This window comes from Gouania willdenowi, chromosome 15, assembly GCF_900634775.1.
Source record: "Gouania willdenowi chromosome 15, fGouWil2.1, whole genome shotgun sequence".
Taxonomy (NCBI): Eukaryota; Metazoa; Chordata; class Actinopteri; order Blenniiformes; family Gobiesocidae; genus Gouania; species Gouania willdenowi.
Window position 1 is genome coordinate 16,399,949 of NC_041058.1, and position 22,620 is coordinate 16,422,568.

The window sequence follows — 22,620 nt, forward strand, 5'->3', positions numbered from 1 at the left end:
TCTACACGTTCTACGCCCTGAGTAGGATAAGCTCTGATGCCATGTGACCCATATTAGAATAAACTAGTATAAAAGAATGCAGGGATGGAAAACAGTCTTAAAAAACCAATAATCCATAGTGTCATTTTGATTCTTTGGGGCACACATGTACTGTAGTTCTCTTTGACCACGCAAGGCCATCAGCCAGACCAGAGTTTATCTACAGTGACAGGTGCTCATTTACTCTGGCTGCTGGGATAGGTCACATGATAATTATATCAAATTATAGTCATGGAAAAAAGGCTTTTCTGAGGTTCGTTGATGGTTTCCATACTTTGGTGCCCCAAACCAAATGCCTAAAATACTGTTTGACTTCCCCAGTCATAAAGGACAATAATAGATAACTCTAATGCCATTTACTTCTCATGTAACAGTGTGAGACCAAAATAAATCATCAGTAAGCTGATGATGATGGATGGAATAAGAGGATGGATTAAATGGAGAAAGGGACCACATGAGACAAGGATTTGGTTGACTATTTATGATGATCACTATCAGTTCTTTTTTTTTTTTAGTTAAAATAATTTATTAATTGTGATGTTAAATATACAGAAATTGGCTGTTTTTTGTTTTTTTTTTACCTCAGCATTTTCTTTACCTGTTGAGAATATAGGTAACTTTTCCTATTGCCATTTAATTCATGTTTGGTCATTTTCATAAAATGTACTTGTGTTTTATATAATCATGTTAGTGAGAAATATCTGCTATTAAAAGCAACCAAAATGTTTCCACTTAGCATTTGGAAAGTTCCCTGAAATATCAATTTACTGGACATATGTTTGACATGTGTGTCTGGTGTCTTGGATGAGATTATTTACTATTTTCAGCTTCTCACACACACACACACACACACACACACACACACACACACACACACACACACACACACAAATGAAACAAATCACTTGCTCAAAGCGTTAATGGGTGTAACTCAAGACCCCACTTGTAGATGAAAACAGAAAAGTAACTCCAGCGAACCCTTTTCATAACCAGCTTGAGATAATTACAAGTGACCGTACAAGAAGAGGCCGTAATCATAATCGGCTTTCTTTGACAAGTCCGTGGTTTATTTGAAAGTCTGGAAAGCCACAAAAGTGACATGCTGCTCGGAGGGCAGATGAATAGCTTTCTGTGTCTCTGTCAGCAGGCTGTCATCACGGAGGAGCCGATGAGTCCGCTTACAATAACGGCCGTGGTCGCCATCGACATGATGGTGTTCGTTAACTTCTCTGCTGGAAACTGGATCAAATGCTTTATTTTGAAAACTTCTTCACAGTGTAAAACTTCTCATACCAGCATTCAGAAACCAACAGTTTTATAGTCGTTTTACTTTACAGCAGACATGCATGGGCAAATGTGGCCCTCAGTCAAATTTTTTGCGGACCCCTAAAGCAATAACCCCAAAATTGTAATTCAAGAAGTTGGAAGGAATGTGAAGCCCACAATAACACGCAGCATAACTCCCACAACACACAAATCAGCAGCCAAATGCAATAAAGTACACAAAAAAATTCCAAAAATAACAACTTCAACCACTGAAAACAGACAAAATGACTCAAAAAACACAAAACAACAACACATTTACATAATAAACACACAAACTGTTAACAGAATGACAGAAAGTGACCCCAAAAAAGGCACAAATTGACCACAAAAATGCAGAAAATGACAGAAAAATACACAAAATTACAACAGGAACACAAAAATCCACACATAATGACTCGAAAAACCACACAAAATGGCAAAAAAACTGACAAAGCATCAAAACCACAGACAAAGCCAAAAACATAAAAATAAAAAACCCTTTTACCCCCTGTGTTAATGCTGACGTGAATGTTGATCATGTGGCCCTCGGATCAGATGCAATCACAATTTATTCGTGGCCCCTGCTATGATAGAGTTGCCCATCCCTGCTTTACACACACATTTTTTATTGATATGACAAGAAGGTAGCTACTCTTATTTGGGATATCATCAAAAAATGTTGATAATTACGGCTCTGATGTCACTGTAATATTTAAGTAACATCCTTACAATGACACAGCATATCTACCAACACATTTCCTTCCCATCTACATTTTTTTAAGCTCTAGACCAGGGGTTTCGGACTCATTTTCAACCAGGGGCCAAATAAAGAGCAGATTTTAGGTGTTCAATTGAGCAATTTTAACATTAATGTGCCCTAGTTTTAACTACATGGTATTTTAAAGTATGTAAGGCATCAATAAGTGACATATCAGTCCCTGCAGGATTTTCTCTTTTAAATGTGACCAATCTTTTTTTAATGAATTGGAAATCAACAATCTAAGGAAAGTTGCTGATTTTTTCAACAAATTGAGATAAAAGCTGTGAAACTTGCAAATACTGTGGAGTTTCATTGAATTTGGAGGAATTGAACTATCTACAACTGAATAATTTGGTCATTTACACAAGTACATCAAACTGAATGCTCTAAAAAGATGGATTTGGCCCACGGGCCTTGAGTTTGACACGTGTACAGAAATGAACAGAAATTGCATCACAACAAGCCAATGGCTCACAGCTTTCTAATAGCTCTCCTTTATTAGTCACAGTGTAATCTTTCCGGCTGATGAGAAAACACAAGCAGGAATTTTCCCCTCTTGTTTTCCTGGCGTTCCCAACCGTCTGTGACGCGGCATATTTTGCAAACATTCTGAAAGGTAATAATTCTCAGCCCTTGAGACTGGCTGCAGGGGGAAGGTCACATTTCACCTCTTTAACCCTGAATGAGCCGTCAGAAAAGTCATCACCAGGAGGACATGTACCTTTACTCATACAGGAGAAACCCAATCCACATAAGGCTAGTCCACTGTGCACACTTTGGAAATAGTTTGATTCTTCGTCTCCACATATTGCACTTTAACAGTTTTACCGGCTTGAGTCGACTCCAGCCTCCGAGAAAACAGTGTAGGCTACTATTCTGCTTTTCACACGCCCCCATTATCCAGTGAACTGAGAGATGGTGGCAGCTCAAAGACAAAAAACCCAAATGTTCAAGTTGATTTTCTAAATATTCGACAAAGGCTTACACAAGCTGACATGGTGGTTGGGAGGGGGGGGTGAGATAGCAGTAAAAGACATGAGCAATATCAGGAGGAGGGGGGTGTGGGTGGGGGGGGTGTATGCTTTTCTGTTGAAGAACATTCACTGCAGCGCATTATTTATGTTGTATTTTTTAATCAGCATGCAGAGAATGAAAACAAGCTTGTGTGTCTGTATATGTGATGCTGCGAGGCCTGCAGACAACCAGGAGATTTACTGGGAGCACATGAGTTCATTTCCACGTTTTCCTCTGCATGGTCTCTCAATTGCTCTTGAGATGATAGGATTTTTATTTCTTTTATTTTTTATTTTTTTTAATGACAACAGCAACAACTTTGTCCCCAGCTTTATGGAGACACTGCTTCATTGTTAGCTTTAAGTCATTCTGGTCTTTTTCCTTGAGTGCAGCTGCTATCAGTTCACTTTTTGTGGCTCAGCAGCTTTAAAATAATGCATCCCACTTTGATTTAGTGATTAAATTCTGCGACGCTTCACTTGTTGTGAAATTAAAGAGAAATGTGGAAAGAATAATACATTTCTAGATGGGAGCAGTCTTTTGGCACGCTGCCGTGATTTCGGACATAACTTTTCATAACAAGGGTTGTGTTTGGGTTCAAGGTGAGGAAGGACAAACGGGTGGCTGTGTGTGTGTGTGTGTGTGTGTGTGTGTGTGTGTGTGTGTGTGTGTGTGTGTGTGTGTGTGTGTGTGTGTGTGTGTGTGTGTGTGTGTGTGAGATCAGGGCACTTGTAGACATAGTGCACAAGGTCAGTGGGAGTAGACAGAGAGAAATTGAGCAAGTAAATCTGCTCTGTGGTTTCCCCTGCATCAGGTTTATGTGTGTGTGTGGAGCGTGTGATGACTTTCCAGAGGTTTCCATTCTGTCACAGAAGACCCCTGTGAGACCATCATATTTACCCTGCAGTAAAACCCGAGGAGGAGTTTACCCTGCAATAAAGGGGAATTGGGGGCAGAGGAAGTAGATTTAGGGGCACCTGCACCTCTGTTTTTTATGGAAGCCCATTCCCGCCAGTAAAAAAATCAAATAAAATAAACCTAGGAAAATTAAAATGATAATAAAAAAGTCATAATTATGATATACTATCTCATAGCATCTCAGAAATTATGAGATATTCTCTCATAGAAATTATGAGATACTATCTCATAATTATGAGATAGCATCGAAGACGTAAAGTAGTATCTCATAATTATGACTTAGTTTCTCATAATTATGAGATGATAAGGCAATGTGGTCTCATAATTATGACAGTTTTTAAAAAATTTAGATACTATCTCATAATTAAATATAATAATGAGATACTTAATTATTATTTAGTATCTCATCGATACTAGTATCTTATATTTATGAGATACTAAGTCGTAATGTGGTATTTCATAATTTTGACTTAGTATCTTATAATTATGAGATAGTATCTTATAATTATGATTTACCAACTCGGAATTGTCAGACAGTATCTCATAATTATGACTTTGTATCTACAATCTGTTCAATTATGAGATACTAAGTCATAATGTGGTATCTCATAATTCTGATTTAGTTTCTCATAATTATGAGATACTAAGTCGTAATGTGGTATCTCATAATTCTGATTTAGTTTCTCATAATCACGAGATACTAAGTCCTAATGTGGTATCTCATAATTATGACTTAGTATCTACTATCTATTTAATTATGCGATACTTCGTAACTCATAATGATCAGATAGTATCTCATAATTATGACTTAGTTTCGCATTAATCGTGAGATACTAAGTCCTAATATGGTATCTCATAATTATGACTTACTATTTAATATCGATTTAATTATGAGATACTTAGTAACTCATAATGATCAGATAGTATCTGATAATTATGACTTAGTTTCTCATAATTGTGAGACACTAAGACCTAATGTGGTATCTTAGTTATAACTTACTATTGACTTAATTATGAGATACTTAGTAACTCATAATGATCAGATAGTATCTCATAATTATGACTTAGTTTCGCATTAATCATGAGATACTAAGTCCTAATGTGGTATCTCATAATTATGACTTACTATTTAATATCTATTTAATTATGAGATACTTAGTAACTGATAATGATCAGATAGTATCTCATAATTATGACTTAGTTTCTAATAATTGTGAGACACTAAGACCTAATGTGGTATCTCATAATTATGACTTATTATTGACTTAATTATGAGATAGTAACTCATAATGATCAGATAGTATCTCATAATTATGACCTAGTTTCTCATAATTATGATATAGTATCTAATTAAGTATGACAGACTATTTTTGATTATTATTGTTATTTTACTTGAACTCTCTTTGCTGCTTCTGTGCAAAGTTAAGCAATGTTGTGTATGGGATCATGTGATACAGTATATGTGTAAGTTATACAACACTAAAACAAGTTTCAGAATAGCTTTTAATTAAAGAGAGAGGTATTACATTGTTATCAGTTATTAGTTAAATAGTGGCTGGTACAGCAACAATATATTAATTCAGCATGAATAAGCATTTTAGAGTATCATACGTCACAATGCTATTGCATAAGCACTTTCTTTACTGTACAAGATGCATTTTTCACAGATGAAAGCCGGCGTGTGCTTCAGTCGTCATCTTCTAAGTTCGGAGGGAGAGAAAATGTTCAGCAGGATCTCCGAGAAAAGTTGAACTTGCGCATAACAAAGGCTCAGCCGTGGCAGGACGCCATCGGGCCAGAGCTGAGTGGGCGTTGTACCGCATAGAGGCTGATGGCTGTGTGTAGCCAATCACATGGGGCACAGGTACACAACGTCCCAAACAATGATGATGATTTTTTTTCTTTGTTGTTGTTTTTTCTGCTTAGAGCTTGACATTCTGTTCACACCCCTCCTGGAGAGTGTTGCTTTGATACATATTGGTCCATATTTTGGTCTTCATTAGAACTCCAAGCTGAGACCTCTGCATGTCCACATGCAATAAGAGAGAGAGAGAGCTGGTGTGTGTGTGTGTGTGTGTGTGTGTGTGTGTGTGTGTGTGTGCGTGTCAGCGGCTAAAACAAACAAACAAACAAAGCAAATTACAAGCAGTGACATCTAAAGATCGAGGTCCAAACCAGCAGCTAGAAATGGTCTGATTTATGCCATACGTACGAGACACAAGCTTCGTTTGCTCCACAAAACATCTAGAGTGGCAAAATAGAAAGTTTGTAAACCTCATAAAATTTTTTGCTTTTTGGCTGAATTTGTAATAAAATAGCTATGAAATACAGATAAAGGATGTAGTCCCACAACAAATGACGCCTAAAAGCCAGGAAGCTAATAACATTACTTTGTATTTACATCTGTTGTGTACATTTACAAAAAATCTGCTAACTCGTCGTCACTTGTCCAAATTGTAGTAAAATATAGTGAGCGGAATCGTTCATTCTTTATTCAAATACTTGTTATGTGGACACATTCTCTATCTGTATTAGGATGTGCAAGCTGAAGAACATGTGTAGTAAAACCTTTCCTGTCGGAGTGAGTTTGATAAAATGAGCCCACGAAGAAAAAAAAAAACAAAAAAAAAAACATGAAGATGAGATGTAATCATTCTCTTGGTTCACGTGCATCCACAAACAGACTCAAAGGTGAACATTTAATCTCACCACTGCCACATGCTTCCAAATCAGCGTCTTTCTTTACACGTCAGATAAGTGGCCCAGGCTCTTAATGTAACAAGCTGGGCATGTCTTTCCAAGGCACTTGATTCTTTTCACTGTCCTCTATGAATGGATTCATATAGTTTTTTTTTCTGATGCTCCTTTCTCCGGCGAACAAATGCACTTAAATGAAATGACAGCATGTTGCTCAATCAAATGCTATTCATCAAGGTTTCGTGATTCGACTATGTGCAGATAAAACATGTAAGTGGAAACGGATGTAAGATTTACATGCAAACACAATTTCGAAGGACATGGAAAACAATAAATAAAATAAGATCAAATCTTTTCTTTTTTTTTTCTTTAAATGAGAGAAACAGAAGGCAACAACCTCAGTGATCTAAAATAAACAGACACAAAAGTGAAAATATTCTAGTCATTGCAGCAAAAAACCAAAAGAAAAAAAAAAAAAATGTATAGATTTTCATTTTCTACTTTAACTGAACTTACAACAGCTGTGGAAAGTGTATCAGCGGCGTATCACTACGCAGTGACAGACTGCTCATGGTCACACATACACAGCCTGTGCTTCACAGATGGGTGAACAGGAGGAGGAAACATTCAGACGACTTTGTGCTCTCTGGTACTGTCAGGCTGCCACTGGTTGCCATGAAGCTGTAAAATCCCCTGTAAAATCTCCAACCAGACTTTGTAGCAGAAGAGGTACTGTTCCTGGAACGCAGAAAATGGTGCAGCTTTGGAAGCCTTTCTTACTTTTTTTTAATAAGGTTGAACACCATTCTGCATCCACTGACCTTAGTTTGAATCATTCCGTGTCGCTGAAGTCTCATCTCTTTTACAATGTTGCTCACATTAATCTGCAGAGAGACATAGAAGAACCTCAGGCAGAGCAACGGTGTGCCAATGAGCTTTGTGATTATCTTTGTTTTATTCTTATTTTGTAGCATTTAATATCAATAGAACAAAGTCAAAGCTTGTTCTTGCACAATACAATACATAACATGAATATAGAAATACGCAATATTTGATTAGTATCGTATTTAAATCATAAAACCTGAGTTTATTTTGACAACATGCAAAAATTTACATTTAAGTTTCAGATTCAACCAAATGGTTTATCCCCAGTGGTTCCCAAACAGGGGTACAGGAGCACATTGCAGGGGGTCTTCGGAAAGTTTTAACAATTAATTTAAAAATAACTGGGAAATGGTTCCTTTTTAGGCGATTTTTTTTAACCAATTTACCACAAATTAAAAGCACTATTGTTTTATGAAATACTATATTTTCCTGTAATTTAAACAGGAATATTTTATGCTGTAGAGGCCATTTTATCACACTTCTGACAATAGGCTACAATAATGAGCTATATTTTACAAAGTAGACCATATTTACTCACCATTGAAGTAATCACATTAAAAGTTTTTATTTTTATGGGGTTTAGGAGAGCCCACTGTTCCACAAATAAAAAATAATATGAAATTATAGAGAGGGTACTTATGATATGAAGAGGCGGGTACACGGGACAAAAAAGATTGGGAACCACTGGTTTATCCCACCAACTGATATCACGGACTGAATGGTGCAGTAATATACAATTATTACTATTTTAAATGACACTTGATGAAATATAAAAATTTAGACCTTATTTTAAATTTATGGTTAATCAAAATATTTAACAATCTATCAAAAGATCGTCAATGGTCATTTTTGGTTCTTGCATGTGCAATAGTTTCATTTCCTTTAGTGATAACTCATCGAACGCTATGAAAGTGTTTTTAACTTACAGGCAAATCGTTTTCAATGAGTTTCAGGAGGATGTCGGTGCAGATGAGGACCCCTGTGCGTCCGATGCCAGCGCTGCAGTGCACGGTGATTGGCCCCTTGTGGTGGACGGCTCTCATGTAGCGAATGAAGCGGACGAGCTGATCAGAGCACTGCGGCACGCCGTGATCAGGCCAGTGTGTGAACTTCATGTGGCGAACAAAGTGAGTCTCGCCCGTCTGAAATGACAAATTGGTTCAAATCACAGCATGAAATCACGTGTTTGAATATTCTTTAATGCTGTTATTAGCAGGGGCTTCTCCTCTCACCTCTTTTGCCACCATTCGGATGATCTTGATGTGAAAGTAATGCAGATACTGTTGGTTCTCCAGGTGAAGCTGGTATCTGCCAGCATCCAAAGGCAGGTCCAGCTTCTCTGGCCAGTACTTGTGACATTTGATTTTTCCTCGCTCTACTTCCTGGGTCATCATGGAAATGATGTCGGATTTGCTTTCCCAGATCATCTGCCAGAAGGTTTGCACTGTGGATGGCAGAGGGCCCTGGCAGGAGATGTAGAAGAACTCTTCTGCTCCCACTTGCATACGGATATAACTGGCATTAATGTAGTCTTTATTCTCTCCAACGGCAACTCTGGTTTTATCATCTAATGAAAGGAGTGTAAAATCAAAACATGAGTCCATTTATTATGTTATATCAATTCAATAAAAGGGAGATTTGTACCAACATAGACAGGCAACAAGTCAACAGACACCAGGGTTGGGGTCAATTATAATGGTAATCACGTAATTGATAATTATGACGTAATTATAAATGTAACAGTAGTTACGGATAATTGTTCAGATAATTGACTGTAATTGTAATTAGAGTGGAAATTCTATAAAAACTATCAATTACAGTTGAATTAAACGCAAACCTGGGGAAACCATGTTACAGTTCTATCACATACACATACGTAGCTCACAGTTATTAAAATATGTTTCATACCAAGTTTTCCCTCTACCTGTCAGTTCTCGATCATTTTACCATTTAAATATGTATAAAAAATTTAATTGAGGTTGTGTACTGACAGAATAAAGGCTCAGACACCCACACCAAAAATACTAATACCAATATTTTCATGGATAAAGAAGCCTAATAAGGAAACCAAGAGATGAAAAACAAATTTGATGATAGGAAATATTTTTGGTGTATTTTACAGCTGATTTAAGACGTGAGTCAAAACTCACCCGTTTTCATAAGAGATGCTAACAGAAAGCTAACACAAGAGGAAGGTCATGTTTTTGGGGTTATTTAACAAAGGCTCAGTAATTGTGATTAAATGTAATTGAACTTTAGTAATTGAGAATGTGATTGTAATTGACTTTCGGGGAGACATAATAATGATAAGTGCAATTGGAAGGAATGCTGGTCACCGTAATCTGAATTTGAGTTGTAATTGAACATTGATAATAATTGAAGATGTAATTGTAATTGAAACATGTAATTGACCCCAACCCTGACAGACAGCTTCTATTATTCTAAAGTAAAAGGTGCATAGTAATAGCATTATGTTTCTTCACTATTTCACATTTTTGTTAATTTGTTATGTATTAACAAGAAACACTGCTGCTAACTTGTTTTTCCACCAGCATGCTAACTCTTCAAATAGAGTCAAGTAAACAGCTCTGAGGTCTGGAGCCAGGCAGGCCAGCACTGTGAAGTCACTTGTTGGAGATGAAAGGAGTGATAGAGCGGAGTGAGTTTGGAATGTTTGGAGGTTTATTCCAGGGCCTCCTCTTTCTGAGGTCAAAAGCACCACAGTCTGAGAATCTGGATTTTTTTTTTTTTTTTTTTAAATGGCTAAAAGCAGAAAGCAGTGGATGTGTGGATAGCGTGTTTCCTTCTGGGGGATGCAGGAGAAGTATTTCACACAGCTTCACTACGACTTAGTCGTTATGCTCATTTATCCCATGCATGGACTTGCTCCCATAAATGTTGCACATAGTCCTATTTTCATCTCAGATACGAGAAATAAATGAACAAACTTAGAGTTTACACGCACTTTCTATTTTCTAACGACTTTTTACTTTTAGCATAAGAGTTTTTACTGATATCTTTATTCATAGTTTGTTTGCACAATCTCCTATTTGTATAAAACCTGCACTTCTCTCATTTAGTTAAAAAGCATGCCGTACTTATAGCCTAACTACATGCTGATTCATTTTCATACACCACGTACCTTGCACAGGATCTCATGAGATTCAGATACTCTTACTTTTTGGGTAAACAGTGATACAAATTGATATAATGCTAAATATCAAATGAGTTCCTGAGATTATGAAAAAAAATATGCTCTGCTATACTAAAATGATTTAGGAAATAACAGGAAATAATATAATCTGTAGTTGAAATAAGTGTGTTTTAGCAAATGTTAACAGGACCAGCTTGAACCGTCACTGTTTTTATAGTAAAGAATTGTAATAATAGACAAGGAGGAGAAAGCCTGACACAGCTGAGACTTTCCATTGTGCACATGCAGTCAATCTAGTAAACACATTTTTGTCACTAATGTTTTCCATTATTCAATCCATATCAGAGAAGGAACAATAAAAAAACACTGAAAATAAAAATGATACAAATAAATAAGATTGATAATCCCAGAACCCACAGAGAACATCTGATCAGTTGGCTTTTTTAATTTAATTTTTTTTTTTTTTTGCTGCTCTCTTGTTTTTACTCTGTATGAGGAACTACATGTGTCTTTAAAAAGAAAATGGCTTAGCTTTGATTTTATGTCATTTTACATTATGCCTGATTAAAAAATCTCTTGGTTGTGTGTTTTTACCCAAAATATACATAAAACAATCTTGAATTAGATCATGTTACAGGATAATTTTATCGCTTGGCAGAAGAAGACGGCTTGAGCATGGCAATAACTTGAATACCAGTAATAATAATTGTTGATGGGAGATATTATCGGCTGATAGTTGCTATAAAATGTAATATCGGTACTGGTTTTTCCACCGATATAAAAAAAAAACTATATGTATTAACGTTTGAGACAACATACTGAAAATGATTATGGTCCTTTTTCCATTAGTGAAATTGAAAAATAATTCTTATTTTGCACAGATATTGTTTATTTGTAGAATACATCCAGTGGGGAATCACATTAAAATTAGGTTTAAACTGTTAATGCCATGGATATATTATGTGAATTTAAATTAGGTTGGTGGAGGAGGTCTATGTACAGTATGTATCGGTATTGCTTAATATCTGTAATCGCAAATTTATTATTGAGACAATATTGGCAAATTGAATATTGGTGTCGAACTAAGAGTGAAATTTGGATTTTGGCTGAAAAAAACAAAAAAAAGAAGAAAGAAAGTCCTCTTACAGGGTAGGATGTCTCTATATCGGTTTTTATCTCGGTTCTCGGGGGCTTTTCCAACCAAACAGTTGTCAGAGGGCTTCAGATGCTCCAGGGCCTTTATGGAATAAAATAAACATAACAGGAAAATACATGTTACACAATGATACACAGGAAAAAAGTAATGTGTTGCCTTGACACATGGTAAACTACGTAAATCCACAATGATTACTAATACCATACTTACCCTGAACTCTTTGACCAGTTCCTGCTGATCCATTTGATACTGGAGAATCTGGATCAAAGCTTTGACCCTGGATCCTGAATACTGGCTACTCTTAGCTGGAGTGATGAGTGCTAAACTGGCCAGTTCCTCTTCAGACACAATGGGAGGGCCTAACACCAAAAAAGTAAAATAGGAGATCACGTTTGTTGTTTTTCATCCCTCTTAAAGATCAAAGCAACATCAAAGTGAAGATAAAATACTAGACACCTGTTTGGAGGGAGGTCATTTCGTGGCTTGTGGCATCAAACACTTCATCCTCCTCGCTGCTCCAGCCATCTGACTGAATGTTCCGCATATCTGTGCACGACCGGTCCAATAGTTTTGTCACAATTTGTTTCCTGGGGGAGTCAGGGGGCAGGGGTGAGACCAGACCATTTTTATTCTCCGGTAGTGGGATGAAATCATGCAAGGCTGAGCTTCCTTTCCCTGCGATTTTTCCACCTAAAATACAGTATAGACAAGAGGCTAAAATATATATTTTTAAACTACTTCTGTATCTTTTACCTTCAAGGACACAGAGAATAGCACCCTGCTGCTTTTGCTATTTCAGGCCTCATTGGGCTCACACCCAGCATTTATGAATGTGTTGTGCTCGATATATTGCTCTCTTCTGCCTCCCTATGGTCAAAAGTGGCACTACAGTGTTAGGGTTAGGGCTATAGCTAAATAGAAAATAACAGACACGAAACAGAAAGAAGCTACCTGTCGGAGGCACCTTGCAACATGTCAGTGACATTGAGGGATGGACAGCAAGCTTGATGAGACGGAGTGCTGTTACAACTCTCCTGTTGCAACACACAGGAGGAGCAAAGTGTTAGTAGTACAAATAGTCCTAATTTATACAAGGATTAATGCGCCTCTCGCTAGGCTGCTATAGTTTTCAGGCACGTATAGAGGTCAGTGTCCTTGTTACCTCTCTTAGTGAAGACTCATCTGTTACCACAGTCAGTCGGTGAGGTGGGGGAGGTGGTGATATAAGGACCACTTTAGTTTCGCTGACCACAGGTTCTGGAGTCGCCTCTGGAAAAAGCAATACATTGCTTTAGGAATTTTTCAACGAAAATAGAATTTAAGGGTCTTGGATTCAAAAGCTAGTGTGAGATCGTACCAGCGTGAGACTCCAGGGTCCTGTTTTGGACGATATCAGGAGGCGGACAGGCATCTGGGCTAGACACTGGAGCCGGCTGCTCGGCTAAGACAGCTTCAGTCTGTGCAGACATTGTTAGTGGTGTTGGTGACTCAGGGTACATGAGTGGCAGTCTGTCCCTGCAGATGGTGAGCTGCACAGTGCCCTCGGCTTTACGCAGGATGTCCACCACTTTACTGTGGCTCAACCCAGATACAATCACACCGTTCACCTGGCACACACACACACACACACACACACACACATACATGCACAGAGAGACCGTCAGCATGCTCTGCAGCACTGTGCTGGTGATAAAACAGTCATCAATGTGCATGATGTGCTGTTACCTCTAACAGGATATCTCCCACACGCAACCGACCATCCTGCTCGGCCACGCCGCCAGAGCAGATTTCCTTTACTCTGAGCATACTGCCATTTGTTCCCCCCACCAAAGCAAAGCCCAGTCCTCCTCCCTCTGGTTTTTTGAACTCCACTTGCATAACGCAACTCTAAAAGTGACGGGAATTCAGAAAGACTGAAATTAATCAAAGACACATTTCAAACCAATAAGCTTCCAAAATATCTGTTAACCATTAAAAATCTCTAATAAAGTGAACATTGAGTTCTTAGACCAGGGCCAGATCCGAGGGCCACATTATCAACATTTATGTCAACATTTAGGGGGGGAGGGGTTTTGTCTTTTTTGTTCTTTGTCTGTGGTTTTGTTGTTTTGTCAGTTTTTAGTGTGTTTTTGGAGTCATTATGTGTTTTTCTTGTTGTAATTGTCATTTTCTGTATTTATGTTGTCGATTTGTGCACTTTTGGGGTCACTTTCTGTAATTTTGTTGTTGTTTACTGTATATTTTCATGTCATTTTGTGTAATTATGTTGACTGTGTCAAAAAAAAGCTATTCTGTCATATGTTGTTTTTTGTTTTTTCGTAGTCGTTTGTTTAAGTGGTTGTTGTGTCTGTCTTTGTTGTAATTTTGTCTTTTATAAGTCATTTTGTGTATTTTAGGAATTTTTTGTGTACTTTGAGCAATTTGCTGTCGATTTGTGTGTTTTGGGAGTTATTATGTATTATGTTGGGCTTTATATTCCTTCCAATGTCTTGAAATACAATTTTGGGGATTTGTTTTCGGGGCCGCACAAATTTGGACCGAGGGCTACATGTGGGCCCCAGGCAGCCAGTTGCCAATGTCTGGCTTACACCGTGTACACGTGTCCTAGAAACTGACTATGCACCATATATCTGAGTTTTGGACAGAGATTATTTATAATGTACCTCCTTTTGTTTCTACAATTTTTTTATCAATTTTTATTATTTGTCATTGGTACTTAGGATTTTTCTTTACCCTTGTATCGTTATACGGGATTATATAGGGTATTTAAATATGTTATCAATATATGGTAAATATGTATACATGTAATTAGATGTGTCTTAAAGACTAACTACAATATTGTCTATTTCTAGCATTATGTTGTTATATTTTCTGGTTTACCCTGTTATTGTAGTTGTTTTATTGGCTCTTTGTTTTTGTCTGTTTTGGGGTTTTTTTTTAACCTGAAGTTTAGAAATTCAAAAATATAGAAGGAAATCTATAATTTTTCTTACTGTACTGTGTTGACTGAAATGACTAAAAACTAAGTTATAAATAAATAAAGAAAGTGAACAAATAGAAAAAAAACTGAAATCAATACCATTAAGTTTGAATTTTCAATTCTATTCTATTCAATTTTAACACCATAACATGTATCATTATCCAATAAAGGCATTTATTGAAACAATAATTAAAAAAAAACTTCTAGGAAAAAGGGAATAGTTTGTTATTTTTACTTACATCCTGTTCCTGGCTGAGGGAGAGGCATCTGAAATTTCCAGCTGTCCTGTATACATCCTCAGCTGGGAGAACCACAAAATAAATACACACACACAAAAACACATCACTCAAATCAGAAACACTGTAAAACTTTTAAACAGTCACTGTGTATTTTATGAAATATCCACGTATTTTTGGAAAAGAAAATGATTCGAGTTTGGTTGTTGGTTGTACCAACCATTATCCCTTTGACCATTTACAAAACGCACACGCATGAAAAAACAACACACCAACCTCCCACCTCTGCAGACATTCTCTTTAAAACAGATGAACAAGGCTGATCTTTACAGACTGTCCTATACTCCACACGCCGTCACCAGGCAACTGAACCACCTGCCCTGTAGACCACTGTCTCTATCGTCCCTGTGTATGTGTGTGTGCGTGCATGGTGCATGTGCGTGTGTGTGTGTGTGTGCATGGATGTGATGGCAGTGGCTCTGCAGTTTAATACACCAGTGGAGGGCCAGAGGCTTGCTAATTATTAATCCTGCTGCGAGAGCCCAGGATCTGTCTGTCAGCATTGGGATCTCACACACATGAATGCGCATGGACACACACACACACACACACACAAACACACACAAACACACACAGAGCTGTGCAGAGAGCTATCTGTTAGCACTTGTGCTCTGGCTTTACACTGAAAACGAGGGACAACAAGGAAAAGAGTGAAAGGGAGACATCGGTGGTGCTGACAGATTGGGCTGATGGTGAGAGTTTGAATGGGATCAGGAGGGATCAACTCACGATCTTCTGTTGGAGACAGTTTCTCCGGAGAGACCGGCTCCTCGAAACGAGTGAAGAATTTCTTTTCCTTTTTCCACTCGAACAGACCTGTTAAGAAAGTTTACAGGCATTGTCACAAATAACATACACTGATGTGGTGTTTTTTTTTTTTTAAATTCATTAAACTAAAATCGTATTCTCTTGTGCAGCAGAAACACACAAAGTTTCTATGAGATCCACTCCAGAATATGCATTCTTTGTGGATGCTGAATAATTGACACATTATATTCAAAATACTGTAATCTATGAATAATGTATGTAAGCCATACATTGCCTAATGTTGGCATACATGAAACCTCTCTAAATCAATTAGAACAAAACAATATTTATACATATTTGAATTTTTAACCCACAGGTATTTTATTTAAAGCTGCTACGCATGATAGAGATTTTATTATATAAAATCATAGTGTAGGCTTCATAGATCAATTGAACAAACATCATTTACATCAAAAACAAAAGAGGAAGGACGAAATTGCCGCTCAAAAATTGTTTTTGGTCTCCACTGTAAACATTTTCTTGTTGACGTTCTTGGAAAGGTTTTGCACATTGCATTGTGGGATGTGGAGCTTAGAATTGTGACCTTTTTCCTTTCTTTTTGTTGTAAATGACTATATTTGACTATATCTAATGAAAAAAATATTCTGGTATAGCAGCTTTACACAAATACAATTTAAACTCATGAACAGTGTTAGAAGCTCTTACCATTCCACTTAACCTTTGGGTTCACAGGCTGATCCTCTCTGTGGGAAAAAAAACAAAACAAAAAACAGAGTCACCCATACAAATTTAATTAATCGCCAATTTCTGCACATCTTGTAATTTCACTAATAATACCTGATTATTTTCAGTTTAACTTTGCGAGGAGCAATTTCACAGGCTTTTACTGCATCCTCCAATGTCATTCCCAATGTGCAGCGGCCACAAATGTACAGGATCTTGTCGTTGGGTTGAACGCTGCCTTCTTCACTGGCAGGTGAGCCAGGCACCACCTCCAGACAGTAGATGCCCTGCCATTTGCTACCAATGCCGCCTGTCAACTTTATTCCTGCAGTGGGCAAACATACATCACAGCGATGTTAAAATGGTTGATGTGACAGCTGAGAAGATAAACTGTAAGGTTGTATAGTGACTCACCCAACTGTCCTGAAGGTGTCTTATGGAGCACAACATCAGGCAGGCTGTCACAGGGAGGCGGAGCCACCAGGTTGCTCACTGCCCTACCGAGAGTCATGCTAAGTCGTCTCGGAGATGACCTGAGAATTGTCATGGCAGCATCATCCGCCACACTCGTTACATCGTGGCCATTTACCTTGATTAAAACAAAATACAATATAAAAAGATTAATTCAATCCACGTTTTGACAGATTTTGAGTTCTATCATGAGAAAAAAAAACATAAGCAAGTACTGTGACGAGTCTGTCTCCGGCCCTCAGCCGACCGTCTGCCTTGGCTGGGTTGTCCAGTATTTCCTGTATGTAGTAGCAATTGTCCATTTTGCTTCGAGTAATGGTAAAACCAAAGCTTCCACTCCTGGACTTTGTCAGAATGACTGTGAGCTCAAACTCTTTGACTAATCCCTGTAACAAACAATAAACACAAATGTAATTCTGGTAAAAGAGAGTTCATTTTCCAATATATTTATAGTAAAGCCTCAATAATGGCTACTTAGCTCAACAATATAAAATGTGATAATAAGCAAAGATATATTTCATTCACCAGTTCTCACAGATTTGTATTTGAGTAGCAAATAAAACAAAATCCTTTTTTCAACAACAGCTCGGCTCTGTTTCCACTGTCATGTTGCCATGGTAACACTCAAGATCTGCATTAAAAACCATGTTAGGAGAAAAAAAAAATAGAGCCAGCCCACAAAATGAAAACATTGCTAAATGCATCATCCAAAAAACCCTTTTGCTTTCTCACAGTAATGTTCACTATCACACTAGACGTGAGAGCTCATCAACAAAGAACAAGATTATTGATAGTTTAATACAGTGAAGCAAATATCAATTTTCTATTCATTTTCAAAATGTTTGCAAAATCAAATCCAGGTAGGCTGTATAATGATAAGAAAACTATAACGCTTACGTGTGAATATTGGGATTTAACCTTTGTTGACATTGGAAGAGCAGTGCTTTTCAACCTTGTGTTCGTGACCCCATGTGGGGTCGCCTGGAATTCTATTGGGGTCGCCTGATATGTCTAGTAATTGAAAAAAAACAACAACTATTGATTAAAATTATATTTAACTTTTCTTTTTTAATTATTCGTCTTTTTCAAAATAAACCGCCACACACAATCTCAAACAATTGTATTTTATACTTCTACTTTTTCAAATATAGATCTAGTTCAAATAAAATGAAGTATAAAAACAAATCTTAGCTAGCACATCTTGTCATTCTGTATTTGTAACAATAAAACAAGCATGATCAAAAACTCATTCCAGAGAAAAAAACTTGTCTCTGGGGTCACCAGAAATTAGTGATAGAATAATGGGGTTGAAAAAGGTTGGGAACCACTGTTTTAGAGCATTCAAACAACTGCAACTCGTGGTGGGTGGTTTTAATTGGTCCAATGAAGGATAAGTTATGAACTAGCAACAGGGTCATGAGAGGCTAAGACTCTTTGATGAATATGAGGAGCAAGGATTGGTCAATATATAGAAAAAGTCTGATTGTTTGCAAAATATGCTAACCTAGGTCTACACCAGCAGAAGACAGCTATTAGCATGCTATGGCTGACTGCTATAGAATATTGTTTAGTAAAAAACAGCATCATTCCATGTGTTTTCTCCTAATTTAAATTCAGTCCATGAAAAAGTTACCTCTGGGACTAAAGTGAGACAACAATACGTGCTGTCTTGACCATACAGGTCACCAGATGGCATAGCTTTGTTTTATATGAAAACATGTGTGGACTAATCTCCACAGCATCAACTTGCCTTCCTTCGACTCTCCTCCTCTTCATCATCTTCTTCTTCATCCTCCTCCTTATGTTCTCTTTCTCTCTTCTCTGGCTCGCCTCTCTCCTGTGTGAGCGTCTGTGCAGGAGAAGGCAGGGCCAGAGGTGGCAGCGTCATCGCAGGCGGACTGGCAACAGGAGGCACGGTGGAGATGATCTGAGCCGTTATTGGACTCAGAGCTGGAGGTGGAGGTTGAGGCGGAGGCACTACTGGGCGGCCGGGTTTGGACATGGCTTTGTAGTGACTTGGAAGAAGCCCTTGTTGGATTAAGTGATGCTTAGATTTAGGTGGCTGTGTTGTGAGAGGTTGAGATGAGTGACCCAGAGAGCAGGTGGTCAGAGAGTCAGACCCAAGGCTAAGAGGTGAGATGGTGGTTTTGGAGAATTGAGATGTTGGGTTTGGGAATTGAAAGGTGTTGGATGCAGTGGAGCTAAGTGCTGTGGTGTTGGAGGTTGGAGGGTTGTTGGAGGGAAGGCTTTTGGGAGGCTCTAGTGTAGAGCTGATGGTTAAGTACTCCTCATCTGCCATGATTGTCAGTCCATTTCCCATGAGGCAGTATGTGACACTACCATTGGCCTCCTCTCTCACACCACTGAAAACAGCCAAAAGCATGAGTGTTAGAGATCAGATGCTTTTTTTTGTCTTAAAGGGGCAGTATTGTGAAAAAGTTTTGATTCCTCCCTCACTTGCTATTTCACATTTTGTAAAAAGTGAGCTCCAAATGGGCGAGGTGTATTTTTCTCCTCTTATGAGTCATAAGGTGGAAACTCCTCCTCCAGACATACCTGGCTCCTCCTACCCTATAAGAATATGAGCTCTTCCCTCTAAAACTACCTCACAGGTAAAACAAACATAGCGAGGGTAGGTTGAAATCACAATTAATATCACAGTTAATATCTTTACCTACAGTACAGTATATACAGGTACGGTAGATAATCCAAACCGCAGCGTCACTATGAGTTTCACTTTTAGCAGCCGTTATACCGCCTCGTATCGCCTTTATGAGATGTTCTGATGTGTTTGTGACCCAATGCAATGCAGCAGTAGGAGAAAACAATGGACTAATGTCTTAAATTGACTATTCCTGTATTCCTGTCAGAACAGGTGAGGAGGAGAAGAAAGAGACTGTTAATGATTTACTCTGCTGCTGCTGTGATAAACACACCCTGAGGTTTGTCGGACTCACAATCACAATAGCCATTTAAATAGCCATTTGCTTTAATGTAATGTGCAGTTTTTTGGCTGAAAACAATAACAATAGTGTGTGGATACAGTGGATAGCAAAAGACAATCGCTATGGTAATCAGCTGTGGTGTGGAGTCTGCGTCTACTGACACGCCTACTCATGTATATGTATGAAGGCCCCAAAACAGCCTGTTTTTAGAAGCGGTCTGAAAGAGACTTTTCAGAGGGCTAAAACACTCAAATACTATGTTGTTGGGGTTCTTGCAACAATGGGAAATGGGTGAAAAATAGCACAATACTGGACATTTAAAACCAAACAAACCATGACACATTACCTGGTGTACATAGAGTTTGAGGCTGTCTTAGGACCCATATCCAGTAGCATCACAGTTGAACTGGATGTTTCTACAACCTCATCTCTTCCATCCCTGTTCTTCTTCATTTGTTTGTCTTCATTTTGTTCCTTTGGTTTCTCAGCGTTTTGTTGGGGCTCTACTGGAGCTGCAGGGGAAGCGGGTGAGACAGGGGACACTGGTGATACTGGGGAGACTGGTGATGGAGGTGATGTAGGTGAGGGTGGAGAACGAGGAGGAGATGGAGGAATCTGGTTGGAGTGACTTTCACATTCCTCATTGCTCTGGCTTTCTGGAAGGGGTGGCGCTACAGGAGGCTCCACGGTTCTCTCCGTGGTATTTGTTAGCTCTTCCTCTTCCGAGAGACGCTGTTTTTGGGCCTGAATACTGACTTCCTGTTTATAATTAAGGAACTGAGTGTAGTCCTCTCCTAATCTGATGTCAAGAGAGCGAGATCGCGCCTCACGGAGGAGTCCAGGACTCTATGGGGTTAATAAGAGTTAGTTTTTCTGCATTTTAGTTTTGAATGTGTAATATTTGTGAACTTATTCACTCACTAATGTGTTATCATCACTGTCACATAGCATTCCAGGGCCTGGCCGGCAGATTATCAGATGAACATCAGAAGGAGCTCCACGTAGTAGGAACAAAACCCTCTGAGGAGAAAAAAAAGACTAGTTTGGTTCTGCAAAACAGGAAACAGACCAAGAGTAAGAACATCTTGAAAACCATCGGTGTGGAATGTGGATAATATTGTAGCTCCTTGACAGCACATAAAGGGTTAAACAGGAGAAACACTATGTCACAATCGGCTATTTTCAGCTGTAGGATTAAAGGATTACTGAAGCAGTGACATGGCTAAGAACGTAAGTAAGAAGTGCAAAACAAGAGGGACTTTTTTTCTTTAATAGAAGAAAACATATTACCTGCTCTAACCAGACTGCATTTTGTTCACTTTATTATTCTGCAGTATTCGAAGGGGGTGGAAAAAAATGGCACTAATGCCCCCTGGTGGCTTAAATCAAAACAAAATGGTAATATTCAGTATCACATTGGCCGTGATAAAACAAAAAAAAGTATCTCTTATTCTGCACCATTATCTGTCCTCATACTAACAATGTTGAATTGATCAAATGTGTGTTTTGAAATCAGCAATAGAGCCCTTATGGGATGTCTTGATTTTGAGTGTTGTTGAATGGCTTTAGACAGAGCATTGTTATTCATAAATAGATATGTCCCATATCGACTGACGATATGGTCGGTTGTCCAATCAAAGAATAAAAATCAAACAAAAGTGCTTAAATATCCTGTGAACTTGATCTCCAATCATTCTATTGAACAAGCTCTACCTGGTAAGAGAGATCCTTGACTGGTTCTTTGTTGACCGACAGAATGACGTCTCCCTCTCGCAGCTGACCACTTTCTAGTGCTGGCTGACCTGGGAACAAACGTTTGATGCGGACAACGCTGCCACAGTCTGGCCCTGAGTGTAGATGTGAGATGTAGAAGCTGAAGCCGAGGCCTGACAGGCTCTTCCTCAGGACTACTTCATGTGTGTTTTCTGCAAAGAAAAAGAAATAATGGATGAGAATTGTTCATATTTTTTGTGTGAGAATATTTAGAGATACAGGAGTTTCTAAATCATGAGCATGCTACTTAAGCATGATATATTATGTTGTGAAGCCTTTTGCCCTCACCTTTCTATCTACTTAACTATTCCCAGCAACCCATTTGTAGTGATGATAAACAGTCTTTTTTACCAGGCGCAGCCAACGAACAGGCAGCTTGAAGGTTTCAGTGAATGTCATCTCAAGGGACTGAGGCAGCATCAGCCCTAGATGACTCTGACAGCAACCACAATGTTGCTGTCAGATGACTCACACTCACCTCTGGGCTGTATGTATGTGTGTGTCTGACTTTGCTCTCTTTATATGCCAGAATGAGCACAGTTGGCCATCTCACCATCAGTTACAAAACTGTAGTCCTTGGCTTGACCACCCAAGGTCGTTTCCATGGTGGCTTCTGTCCTGGGGGGCTGTGTGTGTGATGTACTGTGGACCGCGGGAAGGCAGGGTGAGTCAGGCCGGGGCTCCAAGAACACAGTGGGCTCTCTTTCCAACAATAAGCTCACCACCTACGGGAGAC

The 22,620-nt window shown here is 38.5% G+C and overlaps 1 protein-coding gene across 6 annotated transcripts in view; it reads right to left on the reverse strand.

The window, feature by feature from the left end:
• Window positions 1-5,545: 5,545 nt before the first annotated feature.
• The window catches only part of ptpn20 (protein tyrosine phosphatase non-receptor type 20), a 30,695-nt gene continuing 13,620 nt past the window's right edge, over window positions 5,546-22,620 (reverse strand). For 5 of the 6 annotated variants that reach the window (XM_028468918.1, XM_028468917.1, XM_028468916.1 and 2 more), the window contains 22 exons: window positions 22,438-22,609; window positions 21,825-22,036; window positions 21,033-21,131; window positions 20,458-20,957; window positions 18,917-19,529; window positions 17,382-17,552; window positions 17,110-17,284; window positions 16,810-17,020; window positions 16,678-16,715; window positions 15,934-16,020; window positions 15,148-15,209; window positions 13,654-13,815; window positions 13,286-13,535; window positions 13,091-13,197; window positions 12,880-12,962; window positions 12,385-12,515; window positions 12,139-12,287; window positions 11,919-12,009; window positions 8,851-9,185; window positions 8,545-8,760; window positions 7,555-7,617; window positions 5,546-7,471 (listed from right to left, as the gene is read on the reverse strand). In XM_028468918.1, the coding sequence (XP_028324719.1) occupies window positions 7,361-7,471; window positions 7,555-7,617; window positions 8,545-8,760; window positions 8,851-9,185; window positions 11,919-12,009; window positions 12,139-12,287; window positions 12,385-12,515; window positions 12,880-12,962; window positions 13,091-13,197; window positions 13,286-13,535; window positions 13,654-13,815; window positions 15,148-15,209; window positions 15,934-16,020; window positions 16,678-16,715; window positions 16,810-17,020; window positions 17,110-17,284; window positions 17,382-17,552; window positions 18,917-19,529; window positions 20,458-20,957; window positions 21,033-21,131; window positions 21,825-22,036; window positions 22,438-22,609 (4,038 nt within the window). In that variant the 3' untranslated portion in view covers window positions 5,546-7,360. Of the gene's footprint in view, window positions 7,472-7,554; window positions 7,618-8,544; window positions 8,761-8,850; window positions 9,186-11,918; window positions 12,010-12,138; window positions 12,288-12,384; window positions 12,516-12,879; window positions 12,963-13,090; window positions 13,198-13,285; window positions 13,536-13,653; window positions 13,816-15,147; window positions 15,210-15,933; window positions 16,021-16,677; window positions 16,716-16,809; window positions 17,021-17,109; window positions 17,285-17,381; window positions 17,553-18,063; window positions 18,137-18,916; window positions 19,530-20,457; window positions 20,958-21,032; window positions 21,132-21,824; window positions 22,037-22,437; window positions 22,610-22,620 lie in introns of those variants that run through there. The other variant, XM_028468922.1, reaches the window with a different exon arrangement.